At 43.8% G+C, this 18,126-nt stretch overlaps 1 protein-coding gene across 1 annotated transcript in view; it reads right to left on the bottom strand.

The window, feature by feature from the left end:
* The window catches only part of cttnbp2 (cortactin binding protein 2), a 31,260-nt gene that overhangs the window by 1,404 nt on the left and 11,730 nt on the right, over positions 1-18,126 (bottom strand). The window contains exons 3-22 of the mRNA XM_077711277.1: positions 14,009-14,239; positions 9,355-10,606; positions 7,628-7,906; positions 7,446-7,545; positions 7,090-7,240; positions 5,746-5,955; positions 5,567-5,684; positions 4,670-4,927; positions 4,498-4,593; positions 3,820-3,899; positions 3,645-3,731; positions 2,781-2,880; positions 2,541-2,699; positions 2,287-2,459; positions 1,424-1,602; positions 1,164-1,363; positions 919-1,080; positions 691-742; positions 494-593; positions 271-381 (exon numbers count right to left, since the gene is read on the bottom strand). Of these exons, the coding sequence (XP_077567403.1) occupies positions 271-381; positions 494-593; positions 691-742; positions 919-1,080; positions 1,164-1,363; positions 1,424-1,602; positions 2,287-2,459; positions 2,541-2,699; positions 2,781-2,880; positions 3,645-3,731; positions 3,820-3,899; positions 4,498-4,593; positions 4,670-4,927; positions 5,567-5,684; positions 5,746-5,955; positions 7,090-7,240; positions 7,446-7,545; positions 7,628-7,906; positions 9,355-10,606; positions 14,009-14,239 (4,098 nt within the window). The remainder of the gene's footprint in view (positions 1-270; positions 382-493; positions 594-690; positions 743-918; positions 1,081-1,163; positions 1,364-1,423; positions 1,603-2,286; positions 2,460-2,540; positions 2,700-2,780; positions 2,881-3,644; positions 3,732-3,819; positions 3,900-4,497; positions 4,594-4,669; positions 4,928-5,566; positions 5,685-5,745; positions 5,956-7,089; positions 7,241-7,445; positions 7,546-7,627; positions 7,907-9,354; positions 10,607-14,008; positions 14,240-18,126) is intronic.

Here is an 18,126-nt window from a genome sequence, read left to right as displayed (position 1 = left end):
CTACAACATATATATTAGATAAAAGTTCATTTTTTGATGATTTCTGTAATTCATGCATTTTTTATGCAAGTGCATCAAGGTTTTATATTTTTTTAAAATTTTAAAAAAGTACATTTTCAATGTAATGCCTTTATTTATAGCAGACACGCCAACCTGAGCCAGTAGAGGGCGCTTAAAACATCAAAAGTGCCGTTTTCATCATTTAAACTTTAAAGGAACGCCACATTGTTATTTATTTTTCCCAAATTTGTTTTTTTTCTGCTTACTCACCGGCTGAGCTGATTGGTCCACAGTGACTTCTTTCTGTGGCGTGGAAGGCGGAGCTCCGGCAAGACCTCCACTGACAAAGAGAAGGACATTGTCGTCCTTGGATGACAACATCTGAGGAAAGGACAAATCTCACATCATCACCACAATCATTTTTAAAAATGATATCCTAGCTATACTTTTGAATAAAAACACATTTATTCCCACAAGAGTGAGTTAAAGGTACCTGTCTAATGTCCGGTTCTGACTTGCTGGAGCATAACGACTGAAGCTCTTGGATCAAGTCCGTCTCGTCATCGGAGAACAACGATAAATTGGACGCCTCCCTGAAGACAATTGAACAAAACGCACCCACCCCAGTTAAAATATGGGCAATATTTCAGTCCATTGTTGCACTTTTAGGATATTTAGTGGAATAACAACCTGTGGACTTTCCCATTGGTGATACAGCTTACATCAGTGGCCGAGACAGCGCCTGAAAGTATTAAAAAAATACATTTTATTTTTATTCATTCATTCATCCATTCATTCATTCATTCCTTGTCAAATTTGCCAAAGTTGATTTAAAGCAATAATTATCTGCCAAGTATAAATGTACCTTGACCACAAATGACCATTAAACGTTCTCGGACAGAATGATTGACAGCTCACCGTGTCTAAAGGAGCTCCCGGTCCAACTGGAGGCGGGACTTGCTCTCTTTCGAGGGCTGGTATTGGATCGTCTCAGCTTGTCTCGACACTTTCTGCCACCGCTACTTCCTTTAAAGGATCCTGTGGCGGTCAAAGGCAGGGCTCCGCCCATAAACACCACTTCTGTAAATAAAGAAAACATTTTGAAATCGTTCCAAAACTACAAATACTGCTAAAATGTTATTTAAATCTTTTTTTAATCTGACCGTGACGAGGTAGAGGGCATCCTCGCAGGACCGCTTTATTAACCAGGATGCTGAGGGCTGCCTTTAGCACCGCCTGCTGGCCGGGGCTCAGAACGACGTCACCCGGCACCGTGGAGGAGGCGCGCCTGGCCGTCACCCGGGAGACGATCGCCGCCTCCACGCGAGGGACCACCACGGCGTCCCACAGTCGGGACAACCACCTGAATGCAGCACGATCATTTATATGACTGCCATTCCTAGCGTTTGGCGTCCATTCTTACCTGACGACGGCGTGCGCGTCGCGGGTGTGCACGGGACACGCCATGAAGTGGGCGGGTCCCATCAAGGCTTCGTGAGCGCCCAGGTGCGCCAGGCAGGCGTTGAGCTGCTGCCACACTTGAGACACCCACGTCACCGCCTTCTCCATGACGCCGTCGTTGGACCACGTCGCGCTCGCCGTCTGGGGGAGAAAAAGTGGCAAAGGGTGTCAAACTCGGTTTGGTTCGTGGGTCGCATTAATGTCAACTTCATTTCATGTGGCCCGGGACCATTTTAGATAGAATATTTACCTTTTTTTTAAATAAATGGATTAAAAGGCCTGAATATTCAGTTTTCTGTAGATCTAAAACAATGTTTATTTTAGCTTTTTTTTAAATATATTTTTAGATTTTAAAAAAATATTTTTAAACTAAAAACAGAAAAATGGATTAAAAAAATGACAATTATTGATTTAAAAGGGGGAAAATCAGGAAATTTAATATCTATCGGACCATTTTAGATATAATATTTAGATTTTTTTTATAAATGGATTAAGACCTGAATAATCAGTTTTTATAGCTCTAAAACAATGTTGATTAGATTTTTTTATATATTTTTTTAGATTTCACCAAATAATTTTTGACCTTAAAACACCCAAAAAAATGTATAAAAATTGCAATTATTGATTTAAAAAGGGGAAATATAGGAAATATAATATACATCTATACTCTTCATTTTAATTTGATCCTAAAACTGAAATTTGGCACTCATGATTGACTTTCTCGGGCCGCACAAAATGATGCGGTGGGCCACATTTGGCCCGCTGGCCGTCACTTTGACACCAGTGGTTTGGAGGATGCAAAAAAAACGGGAGTTGAACTCTAACCTCATTCAGCAACTTCCTGCGCAGGTGCCTAGCCAGCAATCCGTGAAGCGGCTCTTGATCCCAGCGCAGACGCAGCCATCGGAAATGCTGCTGGAGGCGGAGTTCCGAGCCTTGGAGCCGGGGCTTGGACAGGGAGCCAATCAGAAAACTGCGCTGGCAGAAGCGATGAGGCCCTGAAGAGGAAGCGGCGGCAAGTTTCTCGCCACGGGTGGCCGTGGAATCCGTTTATCAAACGTTGCCCAACGATGATTTACCGGCGGCGAGCGGCAAGGGGGTGCCGGAGCTTCTGTTGTCCAAGCTGTGGCACAGATCTCCCAGCAGGCCCGACAAGGACGCCGACTTCTCCAAACCCGTCAAGAGCAGCACCACGCAGCGGCCGTGATCGGACGCCGCCGTTGCCGGTAGCAGGAAGCCTGCGTCGACGAGAGGACGACGAGGACATTGAAGGAGGAGTTGACGACGTTTGACAACACGATGGCGACCAATCGTCTTACCGCACGAGACCAGGACGTCCAGCAGCTTCTCCTTGGTCAGACTGTCCTGTACCTCTACATTCACCACCTCGCAAACATGGCCACCAGCCTCCTGCTTGGACTGAAATGGAGAGGGAGGGAGTTAGGGGGAGGAGCCTGTCGTCAGGGACCATTTTAGATAGAATATTTAGATATTTATTTTGTAAATGGATTAAAATCCCTGAATATTCCATTTTTTATAGATCTAAAACAATGTTTATTTTGCCTTTTTTAAAAATATTTTTAGATTTAACAAAATTATTTTTGAACTAAAAACACAGAAAAAATGATTAAAAAATGACAATTATTGATTTAAAAGGGGGGAAATCAGGAAATGTAATATAAATCTATTCTATTCATTAAAATTTGATCCTAAAACAGAAAGTGGGCACTCATCATTTACTTTTTGGGGCCGCACAAAATGACGCGGCGGGCCAGATTTGGCCCACGGGCCGCCACTTTGACACGTGGTATAAACTGTCAAAGCCAGTCCAAGACTTTTTTTTAACCTATTTCAAACGTGGGCCATCAAAGTGCAAACTTTTGACCATTTTCACCCATTTAAAAGCACCTTTGTGGAAGGATATTGCAGTCATTTCATTATACGCAGCTGTGTATGATGACAATAAAGACTTTTGATTTGATACAAAGGTCTAGCATTCCATAAGAATAGGCTTGGGCCAGGTGCTGGATGGTTGCGCCAAATGCTAACCCCCCCTGCTAACCCTAACTAAGCCCCACCCCACCCACGTTGGCCCAACCCCCCAAAAAAATCTGCAGCCGTCCCCTGGATTCAGTCATTCTTTAATAATAAATGTATATGTGAGAAAATCCTTCTTTTCCTACCTTAATGCAGCGAGCCAATAAAGCGGCAAGGTAGTCCTGACAGCTGTCCTCCAAGCCGTGAAAGATGACACTCCCGTATTGTTCCACCTGTCACAAACATCATCCATTTTACATCAGATTCCAAATGATCTCCAATTTTTGGAAAGCAAATTAAAATTAATTCCTTCTCACTGACCAAGCGAACGTAGTTGAGCAGCACGGGCAGCGGGAACAGACTTTCCAGGGACAACTCGTCCAGACGGGACTCCGAAAGGCCTAAAAATAGAATAGATTGCTTTTTGCAGATATCTGCCAGCTTAATGAAACCATTCTTGCCGGGAGAAAATGTGGCTCTTATTAAATCTCAAGAAAAATACACGCAAAAATTTGGAAAGATTATATTTAAAATAATTTTTTTAAACATTTAAACAAGATTTAAAAAAAAGCTATACAAAAAAATAAGATAAAAAAAATTGTAAGTTCAAAAATTGGGCGATATGTTAAAAAAAATAGATTTTTTGTGCCCTAAAACTGACATTTGAAAAGCAATATTTCATGCATTCATGTTCTGAAGTTCTTATTCTCACAAGGTTCACAGGGGGTGCCGGAGCCTATCCCAGCCAACTAAAAACATCTCCAATCGGTGGCCAACCAATCACAGCACACAAGAAGATGTACAACCAATCATAGCTAGGAGCAATTTAGAGTGCTAAGTTAGCCTAGCATATTTTGGGGATGTGGGAGGAACCCACCTAAGAAAAAAAAAAAACACTTCTGGGATTGAACCCTCGACCCCAGAAGTGTGAGGCCGATACGCTAACCACTCATCAAGTTGTCTTTCTTCCTTTTTTTTGAAATAATTTTCTGGACATACCTTTAAGTCGGACAGTGATGACTTGACCAAGAGGTTTCCGAACCAGATCCCACGGCGACACGGCAAGTTCCTGACCCGCCCGCCATTCTTGACCTCCTGAAACGGCGCAACCCACGTGACCAACAAGAAACGGGGGGAAAAAAAGGGAACAGAAAGGTCGCTTGTCACCCACCGATGGTAACGGAGGAGATGCTGTCGGCGGTGAGCCCCAGCAGGGGGCGCTGGGCGTCCTCACCGCACAGCGCCTGCAGGTGCGCGTCGAGGGCGTGGCTAACGGACACTCCCAACTGAGGCCAAGAGGCGGAACGCTCCACTGAGATCCTGGACAACATCGATTGGAGCTCGGACGGTTCTTCGCGCTCGTCCCCGTCTAGAGGACACGTCGGACCGCTGTCCGGGTACTGAAGACACACCGGGACGGCGTAACAATCTGCGAAGGAAGGGGGAATGACCATATTTAGATTTATTTATTTTATAAATGGATTAAAAGAACTGGATTAAAATCCCTGAATATTCAGTTTTTTATAGATCTAAAACAATGTTTATTTGAGATCTTTTAAATATATTTTTTGATTTTGCAAAATTATTTTTGAACTAAAAACTGAAAAAACTGGATAAAAAATTACTGGATTAAAAAGCCTGGATATTCCTTTTTTATAGATCTGAAAAAGTTTGTTTTAGTTTTTTTTAAATTATTTTTTGATTTTACAAAGTGATTTTTGAACGAAAAACTGAAAAAAAAATGATTAAAAAAATACTGGATTCAAAGCTCTGAATATTCCATTTTTTATAGATCTAAAACAATGTTTATTTTAGGTTTTTATTTATATATTTTTAGATTTTCCAAAATGATTTTTGGACTAAAAACAAAAAAAATGATTAAAAAATGACAATGATTGATTTAAAAGGGGGAAAATCCGGAAATGTAATATACATCTATACTTCATTTAAATTTGATGCTAAAAAAGAAACTCGTGTTTGACTTTCCCGGGCCGCACAAAATGATGCGGCGGGCCACATTTGGCCCCCCGGGCCGCCACTTTAACACGTCAACACCATTGATCCTCACCGAGGTTTTCCAGGAGCTCCTTGCAGTCGTCAGTGGCAACGTCGTGAATGGTGCGATTGCATTTGTCTCTCCTCTCGATGTCCTGCTCACGGTGGCTGCACAGAACCTCCAGGCACTCCTACACAAACTCCATATTAGGAAAAAATGGCCGCCTCCGCAGGCAAAGCAATTTATTGAACCTTGAGGCCGAGAGCGGCCGCCATGTGAGCCGCCGTCCATCCGTCAGAGTTGGCGTGGTTCAGGAGCTCGGAGGGGAACGCCGCTAACGCCGGATCTGCGTCGGGTTGGATGCCGGGGGCGGGGTCTCTTGGCCCGGGGTGACGGAGGAGCAGGCGGAGTGTGTCCACGTGGCCCGATCGCACCGCCGCGTGGAGACACGTGCAGCCGTCCTGGTGGTTTCATTTTCAAAAGGAGTGATACATTATTATTATTATTTTAAATGTATAACTGTGATGAGCAATATACATTAAAAAAAAAACACAGCAGCCACTAGATGTCCCGAAATGTAAAATTAAGAAAAACAGGCCTCTCTTAAATGAGGACATGTACTACTACCACCATTAGTACTACTACTACTACCACCACCACAACCATTGCTACTACTACCACCACCATTACTACCACTACTACTACTACTACTACTACTACCACCACCATTACTACTACCACCATTACTACCACTACTACTACTACCACCACCACCACCATTACTACCACCACCACCATTACTACTACTACCACCACCACCACCATTACTACTACTACCACCACCACCACCATTACTACTACTACTACCAATACCACTACTACCACCACCACCACCACCACCACCAACACCACTACTACTACTACTACTACTACTACTACTACTACTACTACTACTACTGCTACAACACTTGGAAGGATTAGCTCCTAAGAAAAGCAAACAAATATGTCATTAGGAATAACTTACAATAAAAATCCTTAGAAATCTTCACATTTGTGTAAAAGAATCCAAAATCCATAGGCATGGATTCTTTTATGGAGAAGCACTGTTTGAAGCTTTTTCCATCTAAATGTTAAATGTCAATTCAAACTGAAATGAGGCTGCTCTGTTGTATAATTATCTCATGAAATCATGTATAATGAATAATCTCCTAGCATATTGTTATTTAAATGGACCATCTGGTCATCCTTTTTTTCCCTTTTCTTATTGCCCAACAGCAGTTACAATTTTATATATATATATATATTTTTAGACAGTTGTCCTTGGCAAAATAAATCTGCATTTTGTGTGTCGTAAGGAAAGTTATAGATTAGACAGCAAAAAACAAAACACTCAATATAAATGGATCACATCCGGCCGGGGCCACCAGATGGCCACTTGCGGTTGTCATAGCAACTTGTAAAGCACACTCCAACTCTACACTAAAAGCTTTCAAAATGAAACTATGAACCTCAATAAAGTCCCAATGTAAAAGTAGAAATGGAGATGTTCCTTAAAGCTAAAGGGCACATTTAGCGAATGTTACGTATTTTTTTACCGTGGACTCCAGGGAGCGATCTGCACCGGCGCTCAGCAGGACGTGGACGCAGTGCTCCTTGCCCGTCTCACTGGCCAGGGACAGGGCGGTCTGGCCGTCGTCCGTGGCCGCGTCCACGGTCGCGCCCGCGGCAAGCAAGGCCTCCACGCAGCTGTGGGGGAGAAGAAATGCTAATGTTAGCCACTTGGTAACAAGATATATACGTATATCATTAGCATTAGCCTAACCCATCGAAATATGTATTAAATGCTGGTCATCATATTTACTCAGTAAAGTCTAAGAAAGTTAACTTATACTCCTCAAAGTTGATGAAAAGTATGCTGTTGACATTGTGTTTTGAGTTACTGCATACTGACCCAATATGGCCGTGGATGGCGGCAAAGTGCAAAGGTGTCAATCGGTTTTGGTCGGACACGTCGGCAGGTGAGCCGGAAGACAGCAGCAGCTTCACGCACTCTGTACACAAAATACATTTGTTATGTTTTCATTCCTTTGTTCCAGTTGCCACCACTAGGGGGTGCGCAAGTTATCCACCCACCTGCGTGTCCGTGGTAAGCAGCAGAAAACAAGGCAGCAGTCAGGTGGTGGACGAGGTCTGGCGCTGTGTGGAGGGCGGGCCGCTCGTCGTCCGTGGCAGTGTGGCGGTGGCGGTCGGACGTGGACGTGGGCGGTGGCGGGGGAGGACGGTGAAGCAGCATTGACAATAAAGTGACATTTCCCTGGGAAGCAGCTTGGAGGAGGAGGAGCGCCGGCCGGCCGCCGTCCAGGGTGGCGGGCCCGCCGTCGCCGAGGGGGGACGCTACGGAGGGACACCAGCCTGTGGGGGGGACGGGAAATTGAGGGGGAGGGGCAACAGACGGAACCAGGAAGGGACAGGTTAAACCACGAGGGGTAGGACTACCACGCTAAAAGTGCTGCGGAGGAGGAAGAAAAGGAGGAAAGACAAGACGTTTGAGCCACACAAATACACATTTCAAAGCATTCCAAATATCATAATAAGACAATTTACTCGACAAAAGCCTTATTGTCATCATACCCAGCTGCGTATGACCAAAAAGGTAGAAAAAGCTGGCCTCGCTGATGTTAGTAAATAACAAACGACACCAAACTGGAGAGCGTTGAGCCACTGCACCCGTGTGGGCCGCCATTTTGGATCTGCAATCATAACAATAGGCCTGTAGCATACTGTGCTTCATTTGCTCATGTCCAATTACTTTACAAAGTTAAAATACGCAAAGTTAGGGGAGGCTTTTTTTAGTTTTTGCTTTGCTAGCAGGTTTCCGCCGCATTACACATGACGGAGCTCATTCAAAGTTTATGATAATCTTAGCCAAGTTTCTACATTTAGCTTTTTGCTCCAGCATTAGTTGTTGACTCACTGCTAACGTTTTTAGATGCTAACTTTTCTGTAACTTGTTCTCACTTCCAAGGCATGTGTTTACGACACCTGGTTTACTTTTACGTATTCAAATTTATGCTCTCTGGCTAACAATTCACCAAATTTACGACCGGTCGAGTCACGTTATCGAGACAGACTTTTGTCAAATAAACTGAATTTCAAACAAACAAAACAGGAAGAGATTTACCTGATAAAACCAGAAGAAGAGTCAAGGAGGAGGTGAGAACTTAAGGTGCATGCTAAGTGGAGGTTGCAAAGGGAAAGGGAAGGGAAGGAGAGAGCAGCCACTGGCAGGCGGCATCAGCTTCATAGAGGGAAAAAAAATCAACAATATCTGGTCCACAGACGCTAAAATGTTGCGTTGGACAAATGGCAGCTCTTGATGGAGGACTAAATAGGCAGGCCTCCATGTCCTACTCGCACGTGGATTGCAGCTTGCGGAATATCTAATATAATATAGGCCACAGGCGTGTCAAAGTGGCAGCCTGGGGCCCAAATATGGTCCACCGGATCATTTTGGGTGTCCCGGGAAAGTCAATCATGAGTTTTAGGATCAAATTCAAATGAAGAGTAGAGATGTATATTAAATTGCCTGAATGTCCCCCTTTTAAATCAATCATTGTAGTTTTTTAATAATGTTTTCAGTTTTTAGTTCAAAAATCCTTTTGTAAAATCTAAAAATATATTTTAAAAAAAAGCTCAATTCCGGTCCTCCACCCGGGACCCGAGTTGGGGACCTCTGGGCTATTGTAGAGTATTAGCATAGATAGTCCAAGATGACGTATAAGAGATAGTTGCGAGAGAGGCAGTGGCCAGAAAAAAAATGTAAGACGGCAAATGCGGACAAATGCGGGCGTCCCCTTTACCTGATGCCGTTGCCAGGGGGCTCTCTGCGGGGGCGCGGGGGATACGGTCGGACGGAGCGCTAATGGACGACGGGGAGGGGATGGCGGGGGGGCCGTCGGGTCCTGGAGAGCGGCGTGCACCCACCTGAGAGGCCGTCAGGGCCGGCACCAGGTCCAGGGCGGGCTTGGGTGGCAGTTGAGGCGTCGACGATTTGGGCCCCGCCCCGTGAGGCCGCCCCCCGCCGCCGCCGTCCCCCGCCACCTTCACGGCGGGGTGAGGCGGCGACGGCGTCTGGGAGAGACCCGGTTTCTTGGGAGGGATGGGGGGAGGGTTGCCCCGGTCGATCCGGGCCACTGTCGGGGACTTGATGCCGATGGGGTGGCTCAGGCGCCCCCCGGGGAAGGGGCCCCCCTCCGAGGCCGAGTGGGGCAAACTCGGGCGCAGGCCCCCGGCCGGGGGGCTGGTGAAGCGGGACAGGACTTGGGTGACGGTGTGACGCGCCTGTTGCTTGGCGGCAAAGTTGTCCCGGTGGGTGGGCGAGGGGTCCCGGGCCGGGGGGCTCTGGGACGCCGAGCCGTTTTGCTCCTGTTCCTGGAACTTGTAGCGGGCCGCCTGGACGCGGGGGCTGACGCCGTGGGGAGGGGCCACCTGGCCCTCGGCGCCGTTCTCGCCCTGGACCATCCCGCGGGTGGCCGTCTTGGGCAGGCTGAGACCGGCGTAGGGGCCCCCGGCCGTTTTGGGGGCCACGCCCAAAGCCGTCTTCTTGGGAGTCTCCGTTTCAAGAGGCGGGTCCGTTTGGGAGGAGGCGGTTCGAGATTGGACGGGTTCCGTGGACACGGAGACGGAGACCGTGGCGGGGGCGGCGTTCTCAACGGACGAAGGCGCGCCGTCCTCAGTCCTGAGCCGCTCCACCTGCTGCCTCAGGTTCTGACACTCCACCTCCTCGCGACCCAACCTGGCACGCAGCTGCTCGCGTTCCGTGTCCAACTCGGCCAGCTGCTTCTCCATCTCGGCCTCCATCTGCTGGGCGCGCTGGCGCTGGGCGGACAGTTCGTCCCGGAGGCGCAGCGAGGCCCGACCCTCCTCGTCCAGTCGGGTCCGGAGGTCGTCGGAGCGCTGCGCCTCGTCCACCACCCGCGTGGCCAGCTGCTTGCACTCGCGCACCAGCATCATGACGATGTGCTTGTTCTTCTCGCGCTCGTCTTTGAGTTGCGCCGTCAGCTTGCGTTGTTCCTGCTCCAGGCTTTGCAGTTGCAGCTTCTCCATTTCCAGCTGACAAAACAACAGGAAGACAATCAGCACCTTGACCTAAAGTTCACATTCCTCTATATCACGCGTGTCAAAACAACTTTTTTGTGGGCCGGACCATTTCAGATATAATATTTAGATTTTTTTTTAATAAATGGATTAAAAGAACTGGATAAAAAGCCCTGAATATTCAATTTTTTATAAATCTAAAACAATGTTTATTTGAGGTTTTTTTTCTCTATTTTTAGATTTTACAAAATGATTTTTGAATTAAAAACAGAAAAAAATGATTAAAAATAACAATTATTGATTTAAAAGGGGGAAATCAGGACATAATATACATCAATGATCTTCATTTTCATATTCAGTTTTTTTATAGATATGAAACTGTTTATTTCAACTTTTTTTCTTAGTAAGGGAAAACATCTAATAATCATTAGTTTTTCATTTCAAATGGAAACAATTTTTTTTTAAAAATCGATAGTATTTTTGTATATTTATTTTTAGATTTAAAAAAAAAGCTTTTTGACCTAAAAACACCAAAAGAAAAAAATGGATAAAGATTGCAATTATTGATTTAAAAAGTGGAAAATCACTTTCATCCCAAGATGATCACATTTTAATTCATTAATCATCACGACTTGGGGGTTTTGCTGCAAAGTCAACAAATACGTTAAAAAAACCCAATTGTTTTGTTAACCGACTACAAAAAAAATAGACAAACTTAGCCGTTGACCTGACTTCCATTGTTAGCTTGACAGATTTACGCTAGTCGACTGTTGTCACTCATTTTCAATGAGCAGCTAGCTTTGCTATAATTGGAAGGCTAGCTAGCGCTATTGTTAGCCGGCTGGGAGCTCTGTGTCCAGGGTGAAGGGACTTATAAGTGGGCTCCCCAATAAAGCACCCCCCACTGCGACCAGTATATCCCAAGGAGCCAGCAACGGGCCACACCCACCAGCTGTTAATTGGCCACAGACAAGGCCCACAAGTGTGGATTTTATTATAAAAATAAATATTTCAAAAAGCTAAAATAATCCTTATTACCTGAATAAACGGCTAACAATTAGCATTCCATTGAGAATAGGGCTCATGGCACAATTCCATGACTTTGCTTTGTTATCTTTCAACATTAGTCCCCTTTTTTCATGAATTAAAAATTAAAAAATATCAATTCAATGCCACAGTAAGATGAATCTCGCCATTCCATGCTCAGCTGGTGGCTAAATCGCAAAAAGCAAGTGCGGGATAAAGATAGCGACAAGCGTGCGGGTGAAAGTCAGTCTACCCGGCAACCCAAAGATCCCACCCGCCCAGTGAGGACAGACCCTCTTTTCCTTGCTTCTTCCCGTGTCACCGATCGTTTTACACGCCGGCAGCTGCTTTGGCCGTCACCCATCGTTTCGTGTAAGTAAAGCTAGCGCATCGTTAGCTCGGAAAACTAAAACGCCAACGTTTGGCTTTAATCCAAATGTGTCAAAGTGGCGGCTCGGGGGTCAAATCTGGCCCGTCGGATCATTTTTGTGTGGCCCGGGAAAGTCAATAATGAGTGGTGACTTTCTGTTTTAAGATCAAATTACAATAAAGAGTTTAGATGCATATTACATTTCCAGATTTTTCTCCTTTAATTGTAGTTTTTTAAAATCATTTTTTTTGTGTTTTTAGTTCAAAAATCAGTCTGTAAAATCGAAAAATATATTTTTATAAAGCTAAAATAAGCATTGTTTTAGATCCATAAAAAACGGAATATTCAGGGCTTTCAATCCAGTTTTTTTAATCCATAATTGTAATTTTTAATCCAATTTTTTTGTCTTTAGATCAAAAATCATTTTGTAAAATCTAAAAATGTTTTAAAAAAAAGCTCAAATAAATGTTGTTTTAGATCTATAAAAGATGGAATATTCAGGGCTTTTAATCCACTTCTTTTAATCCATTTATTAAAAAAAAATCTAAATATTATTTCTAACTTCTAAAATGGTTCGGCCCACATAAAATGAAGTTGACGTTAAAGCGGCCCAAAGCGAACCAACCCGAGTCTGACACACTTTCTTTAACGTACACTAAAACGAGATTGAAAACATCAAGCAACTTCGAAAAGTGTCTTTTTGTATTCCCAGTACATTAAAGCTGGTATTTTCAAAAACAAATTGTTGACCAAGCTCAAATACTTCAGTCACCTACTATTTAAGACTGGCCTTTTTTCTCACAACACCACTATATTTTTAAAACACATGTAGTATATTATAAAGGAGAGGCCCACAGTGTATTTATATATATTTAAGTGGCTCCTCCCCCTCATGTGTGGTTGACTGTCGGGTTGTAAAGTTGGCGAGATGTGTCATTTCCGGGAGGTTCAAGGAAAGGACAGCCTGCATTTTTCTCTCCTCTGGATTGACTTTCGAAATGCCGGAGTGCTATTTCACCCTCGTCTAAACAAGACAGAGCGGCACGGACAGAAACCGAGCGGAATCCAACAGAGAACTTAACCGAGCGGTCAAAATAGAAACGCTACAACAGTGGGAAACGCTGTCTTTGGCTTCATTTGAACAACCACCGTGTGAAAAAAAAGTCTCCCTAGACGAGGACTAGGCTACATTTTAGTTTAAAGAGGCCGTTTTTCTCTAAACTATTGTAATGCCTTGAGATATGAGCTTAATGCGTTCCAGGACCGAGTTGTCAAGTTACTCGTATCTCAAATCAGTTCGCGGGTTCATGGTTCGTGGGTTGCATTAACGTCAACTCGATCTTATGTGGTCTGGACTATTTTAGATAGAATATTTACATTTATTTAAATATAAATAGATTTAAAAAACTGGATTTAAAAGCCCTGAATATTCAGTTTTTTATAGATCTAAAACAATGTTTATTTTAGCTTTTTTTAAATACATTTTTAGATTTCCCATTGATGTTTTGACCTAAAAACAGAAAAAAATGATTAATAAACGACAATAATTGATTTAAAAGGGGGAAAATCAGGAAATTTAATTTACATCCATACTCTTCATTTTAATTTGATCCTAAAACACTTTCCCGAGCCACACAAAATGATGCGGCGGGCCAGATTTGGCCCCCGGGCCGCCACTTTGACACTGCAGTGGTTCTGATCTACAATAAAATATGACATTTTTACCTTCGTGACAGATGGTAGCTACTAACGGCCGTTCGCTACTTTTCTGACATTACATAACTTAAAAGAACTTTTAAATTTAACTTAAATTATCTTTGATTACTATCCCCATGCTTAATATTGATAGTCATCATACGCTTTTTTTCTTGGCACTACCCTTCATTGCACCGTTTTTTTCCACTTAATTCTGCAGCGCTTGCATTGTTTTTTCACTTAATTCGATTAACGCATAAGCAGCCACCTAGCGGCCACATGGGGAACTGTCTCGTATATCAAATGTAATCCGAATTTTGACTCACCCTCTTTTGGCGGGTGTCGGCCGCGGCCAGTTGGGCGGACATGCGCTCCTGCATCTTGCGGCAGTGCGCCATGACGGCTTCCAGGACGGACATGGGGCTGGAGCCCAGCGGGCGGCGTTCCTTGTGGCCCCGCGGGACGGCGCACTCAAAGTCCCGCTGCAGTGCCAGGAAGGGGTCGGTCAGGCTGAAGTGGCTGTAGCGCTCCTGCAGGAACACTTCTTTCCTCTGGGCCTGCACGAGATATGACAATTGACAAATTCAGATTCCTGGGTGGCTCGTCGGGATTCCGAGAAAAAAAAACGGGGACAGTCGGCTTTCATAGATTGCCATTGGCTGGCCACCAATTCAGGGTGTCCCCTGCCTGTGGCTGGAATAGGCTCAAGCACCCCTCGCGACCCTAGTGAGGATAAAACGAGATGAGACTTTACATGGGCCATTTTAGATATAATATTTCAATTTTTTTTAATAAATGAATTACAATAACTGGATTAAAATCCCTGATTATTTTTTTTCTTCATCTAAAACAATGTTTATTTTAGCTTTTTTCTTAGTAACAGAAAAATCCTTTATTTAATAATTGAATGATTTAATAATGAAAAGGAACCATTTTTAAAAATTATGTTCCATATTAAAATGGAAAACAGATAATATTTTTATATATTTTTGGATTTTACAAATTATTTTTAACTAAAAACAAAAAATGATTTAAAAATGACAATTATTGATTTAAAAATAGGGAAAATCAGGAAATGTAATATACATCTATAATCTTCATTTGAATTTGATCCTAAAACAAAATGTCATGATTGACATTCCCGGGCCGCACAAAATGATGCGGCGGGCCAGATTTGGCCCCCGGGCGGCCACTTTGACACCTGTGCTCTACATGTTCCATCCATCATTTTGTACTTTGTTCCGGATGGGGATGGGTGACTTAATTGACCACGCCCATCAGCCTGGGGCGACATGTTACGACGGGGACGTCAATATATGGACGCACGCACGCACGCACGCACGTGTTTGCGGTTATGTGAGCCGTCCGTCCGGCCGGCCGGGCTGGGCTCAATACGCCTGACCTTCAAGCGCCAGAACAACACGCGTTTGTCACGGAGTGTCCTTTAGCGTGTTTATCTTTCGCCAGCGGAATGATGATTGTGGCGGCGGCCACCAAAATGCCAGTGACGTTGCAAAAATTGGCCTATGGCCGTCATTCGTTTTCTTTAAAGCTTCATGTGAGAAGTCGGGAGAAAAAATAAAAGCAGCGACAGAGGTAAACCAAAGCCGAAAAAGGAAGCACAGCTGCGACGCAGTTGAAAAGAAGCCAATAAGACAGAGAAAGAGCTTTGCAAATGCGGAGAAGACTGAAAAAAAATACAAGTAAACTGCAGCTGACAGAAGTCTGGAGAAGAAGCACAGACCAGGACAAAAACGGGAATCATGTCAAGAAGAAGTAATGATAGAGTCTAACCCACAAGTTTGAGAATAGAAACAGTTTTTTGTTTGGATTAAGGCCACACGTGTCAAGGTGGCGGCCCGGGGGCTAAATCTGGGCTGCCGCATCATTTTGTGCGGCCCGGGAAAGTCAATCATGAGCGCCGATTTTCTGTTTTAGGATGAAACTCAAATGAAGAGTATAGATTTATAATTTTTTTTTACTGATTTTCCCACTTTTAAATCAATATTTGTCATTTTTTAATCCATGTTTTCAGCGTTTTAGTTGAAAAATCATTTTGTAAAATCTAAAAATATATATTTAAAAAAGCTAAAATAAACATTGTTTTAGATATATAAAAGACTGAATATTTAGGGCTTTTAATCCAGTTCTTTTAATCCATTTATAAAATTTAAAAAAATCTAAATATTATATCTGAAATGATCCGGCCCACATTAAGTCAAGTTCACATTAAAGCAACCCGCGAACCAACTTTGCATTATGGTGTTCATGTCAAGTCTAATTTATGCACATATAAGCCGTACCCTCAATTCACTCATCATTTTTTGAGTGACAAATCCGGCCTATACGCGAGAAAATCCAGTCATTCCATATTGTATTGTAACATGATTGATTGTATCCGCACAGCCAAGACAAATGTCATCAGACCATAACTTGTGATGTGATTGGCAAAAGAAGAGCCAAGCAAACACACCAATGCTAATCATCATGTCATTAGGATAGCGTGTTGCTAATGTGTCATGTTGTGAAATGCTACCAATGCAAATTACAAGCTAGCCGTTCCCACCAGCTGCCCCACGTCGGCTAACTTCGGGGTAGGAAAGCTTTGCACCCCCAGTGTGTGTGTGTGTGTGTGTGTGTGTATATGTGTGTGTGAGCATGGTAAGCAGCTCCTACCATCTATTTTTAGTTCTTTAATGGCCCCATAAAGCCACCCAGTCCGCCTGCTAACCCCCACCCAGCGCTACATAATAACACTGTGCCATCCCTACGGGCAAAACAACCCAAAAATCTGATACTAGCTTGTGTGTGTACATGTGCAGTAGTGCTTAAAAAAATGATGCATTCTCAAAAGACGGGTAATAGAAAGGGACGGCCAAGTCAAAATGATCTACTATTCTACCTAGCGCTCCATTTATTAGGAAATGCAGGCTCAGCACGCCCTAAATGGCGTGCGGTCGCTGTGTGTGATGATATCATTGGTAAGTGTGGGGAGGGGAGTTCCCTGACGTTTGTGTTTACGAGGGTGCAGCAGCAAGGCCCAAAAAAAATAAAATGGCTGCTTGTGGTGATCACTTTCTTCGCCACTAGCCTAATTTGAGCAGGTGCTTTCCATCAGGTTGAGTTGACATTCGAAGACAGCACGCTCGCAAACACGTATCGTACTTGCGAGAAGGCCACCAGCCGGGAAGCCAGAGGGGGTGTGGCTTCTGTCCAAACGCCTTCTCCAATATCACCAACTAGAACGTCACACTACATAACAAATGCAAATGGAGCCTATCCCAGCTAACCGTGGATACCCTGAATTGGGGGTCAGCCAATCGCAGGCCAAGAGATCCGATTGGTTATCAGAGGTTCGCGGGCCGCTTCAACGTCAATTTTATGTGGGCCAGACCATTTTAGGTATCATATTTGGATTTTTTTTTTATATAAATGGATTAAAAGAACTGGATTAAAATCCCTGAATATTCTGTTTTTTTTTTATAGATCAAAAACAATGTTTATTTGAGTTTTTTAAAATATATTTTTAGATTTTACAATGATTTTTGAACTAAAAACACAGGAAAAAATGGATTAAAAAGGACAATTATTGATTTAAAAAGGGGGGGAAATCAGGAAATATAATATACATCAATTAACTTAATTTTAATTTGATTTTAAAACAGAAAGTCGGCGCTCATCATTGACTTTCTCGGGCCGCGTAAAATGATGCGGTGGGCCACATTTGGCCCCAGCGCCGTTGCTTTGACACATTAAGGCAATTTAGAGTCGTCCAACAGCTTTTTGGGGATGTGGGAGGAAACTTCAGTACCCAGAGAAAAACCTACGCTGGCCCGGGGAGAACATGCAAACTCTACACAGCGAAGACCGACCTGGGATCGAACCCACGACCCAAAAACTGTGAGGCTCACACACAAAATTTAACTGAAAGACTGTTTGTACATTCCTAAGTCACAATTGTCCACTATCTGATGAACTTCAGTTTAAATAAGCATTGTGCCCTTAGCATTGGCTACATTAGCGCTAGGAATGTGTACAAATCAGTTAACTTGCCTTTTGTACCTTTTAAAACATGTCGGAATTACGTTCATATATTTGATCCATTCCCAATGTCTCATCCAGGGCCACAATGGCTTGAGGCTCCAGGACAAATCATGTGGTGTTTTATTAGTCCTTAATGTCCCTCCCAAGGATCACAAGGCCCCCGCCGTCCAAAAACAATGTTGGCACAGTGGCGTCCAATCGTTGGCGAGGCGACAAACCACAACGCCGCCGATCCCAGGCAAGCGGGAGGTGCGTCCTTTCCCTATTGCCAACGCTTAGTGGGTGTACTTTTGATTTTAAACTGGCGCCGTGCTAAAGCGAGCTGCAAAAAACAACTTGAATGAATGAATACCGGCTTTTATCACATATTAGCCACCCTCCGTGTACAAGCCGTACCCTT

Source organism: Stigmatopora nigra, unplaced genomic scaffold (assembly GCF_051989575.1).
Source record: "Stigmatopora nigra isolate UIUO_SnigA unplaced genomic scaffold, RoL_Snig_1.1 HiC_scaffold_25, whole genome shotgun sequence".
Lineage (NCBI taxonomy): Eukaryota > Metazoa > Chordata > Actinopteri > Syngnathiformes > Syngnathidae > Stigmatopora > Stigmatopora nigra.
This window is presented reverse-complemented; position numbering and strand designations above follow the sequence as displayed.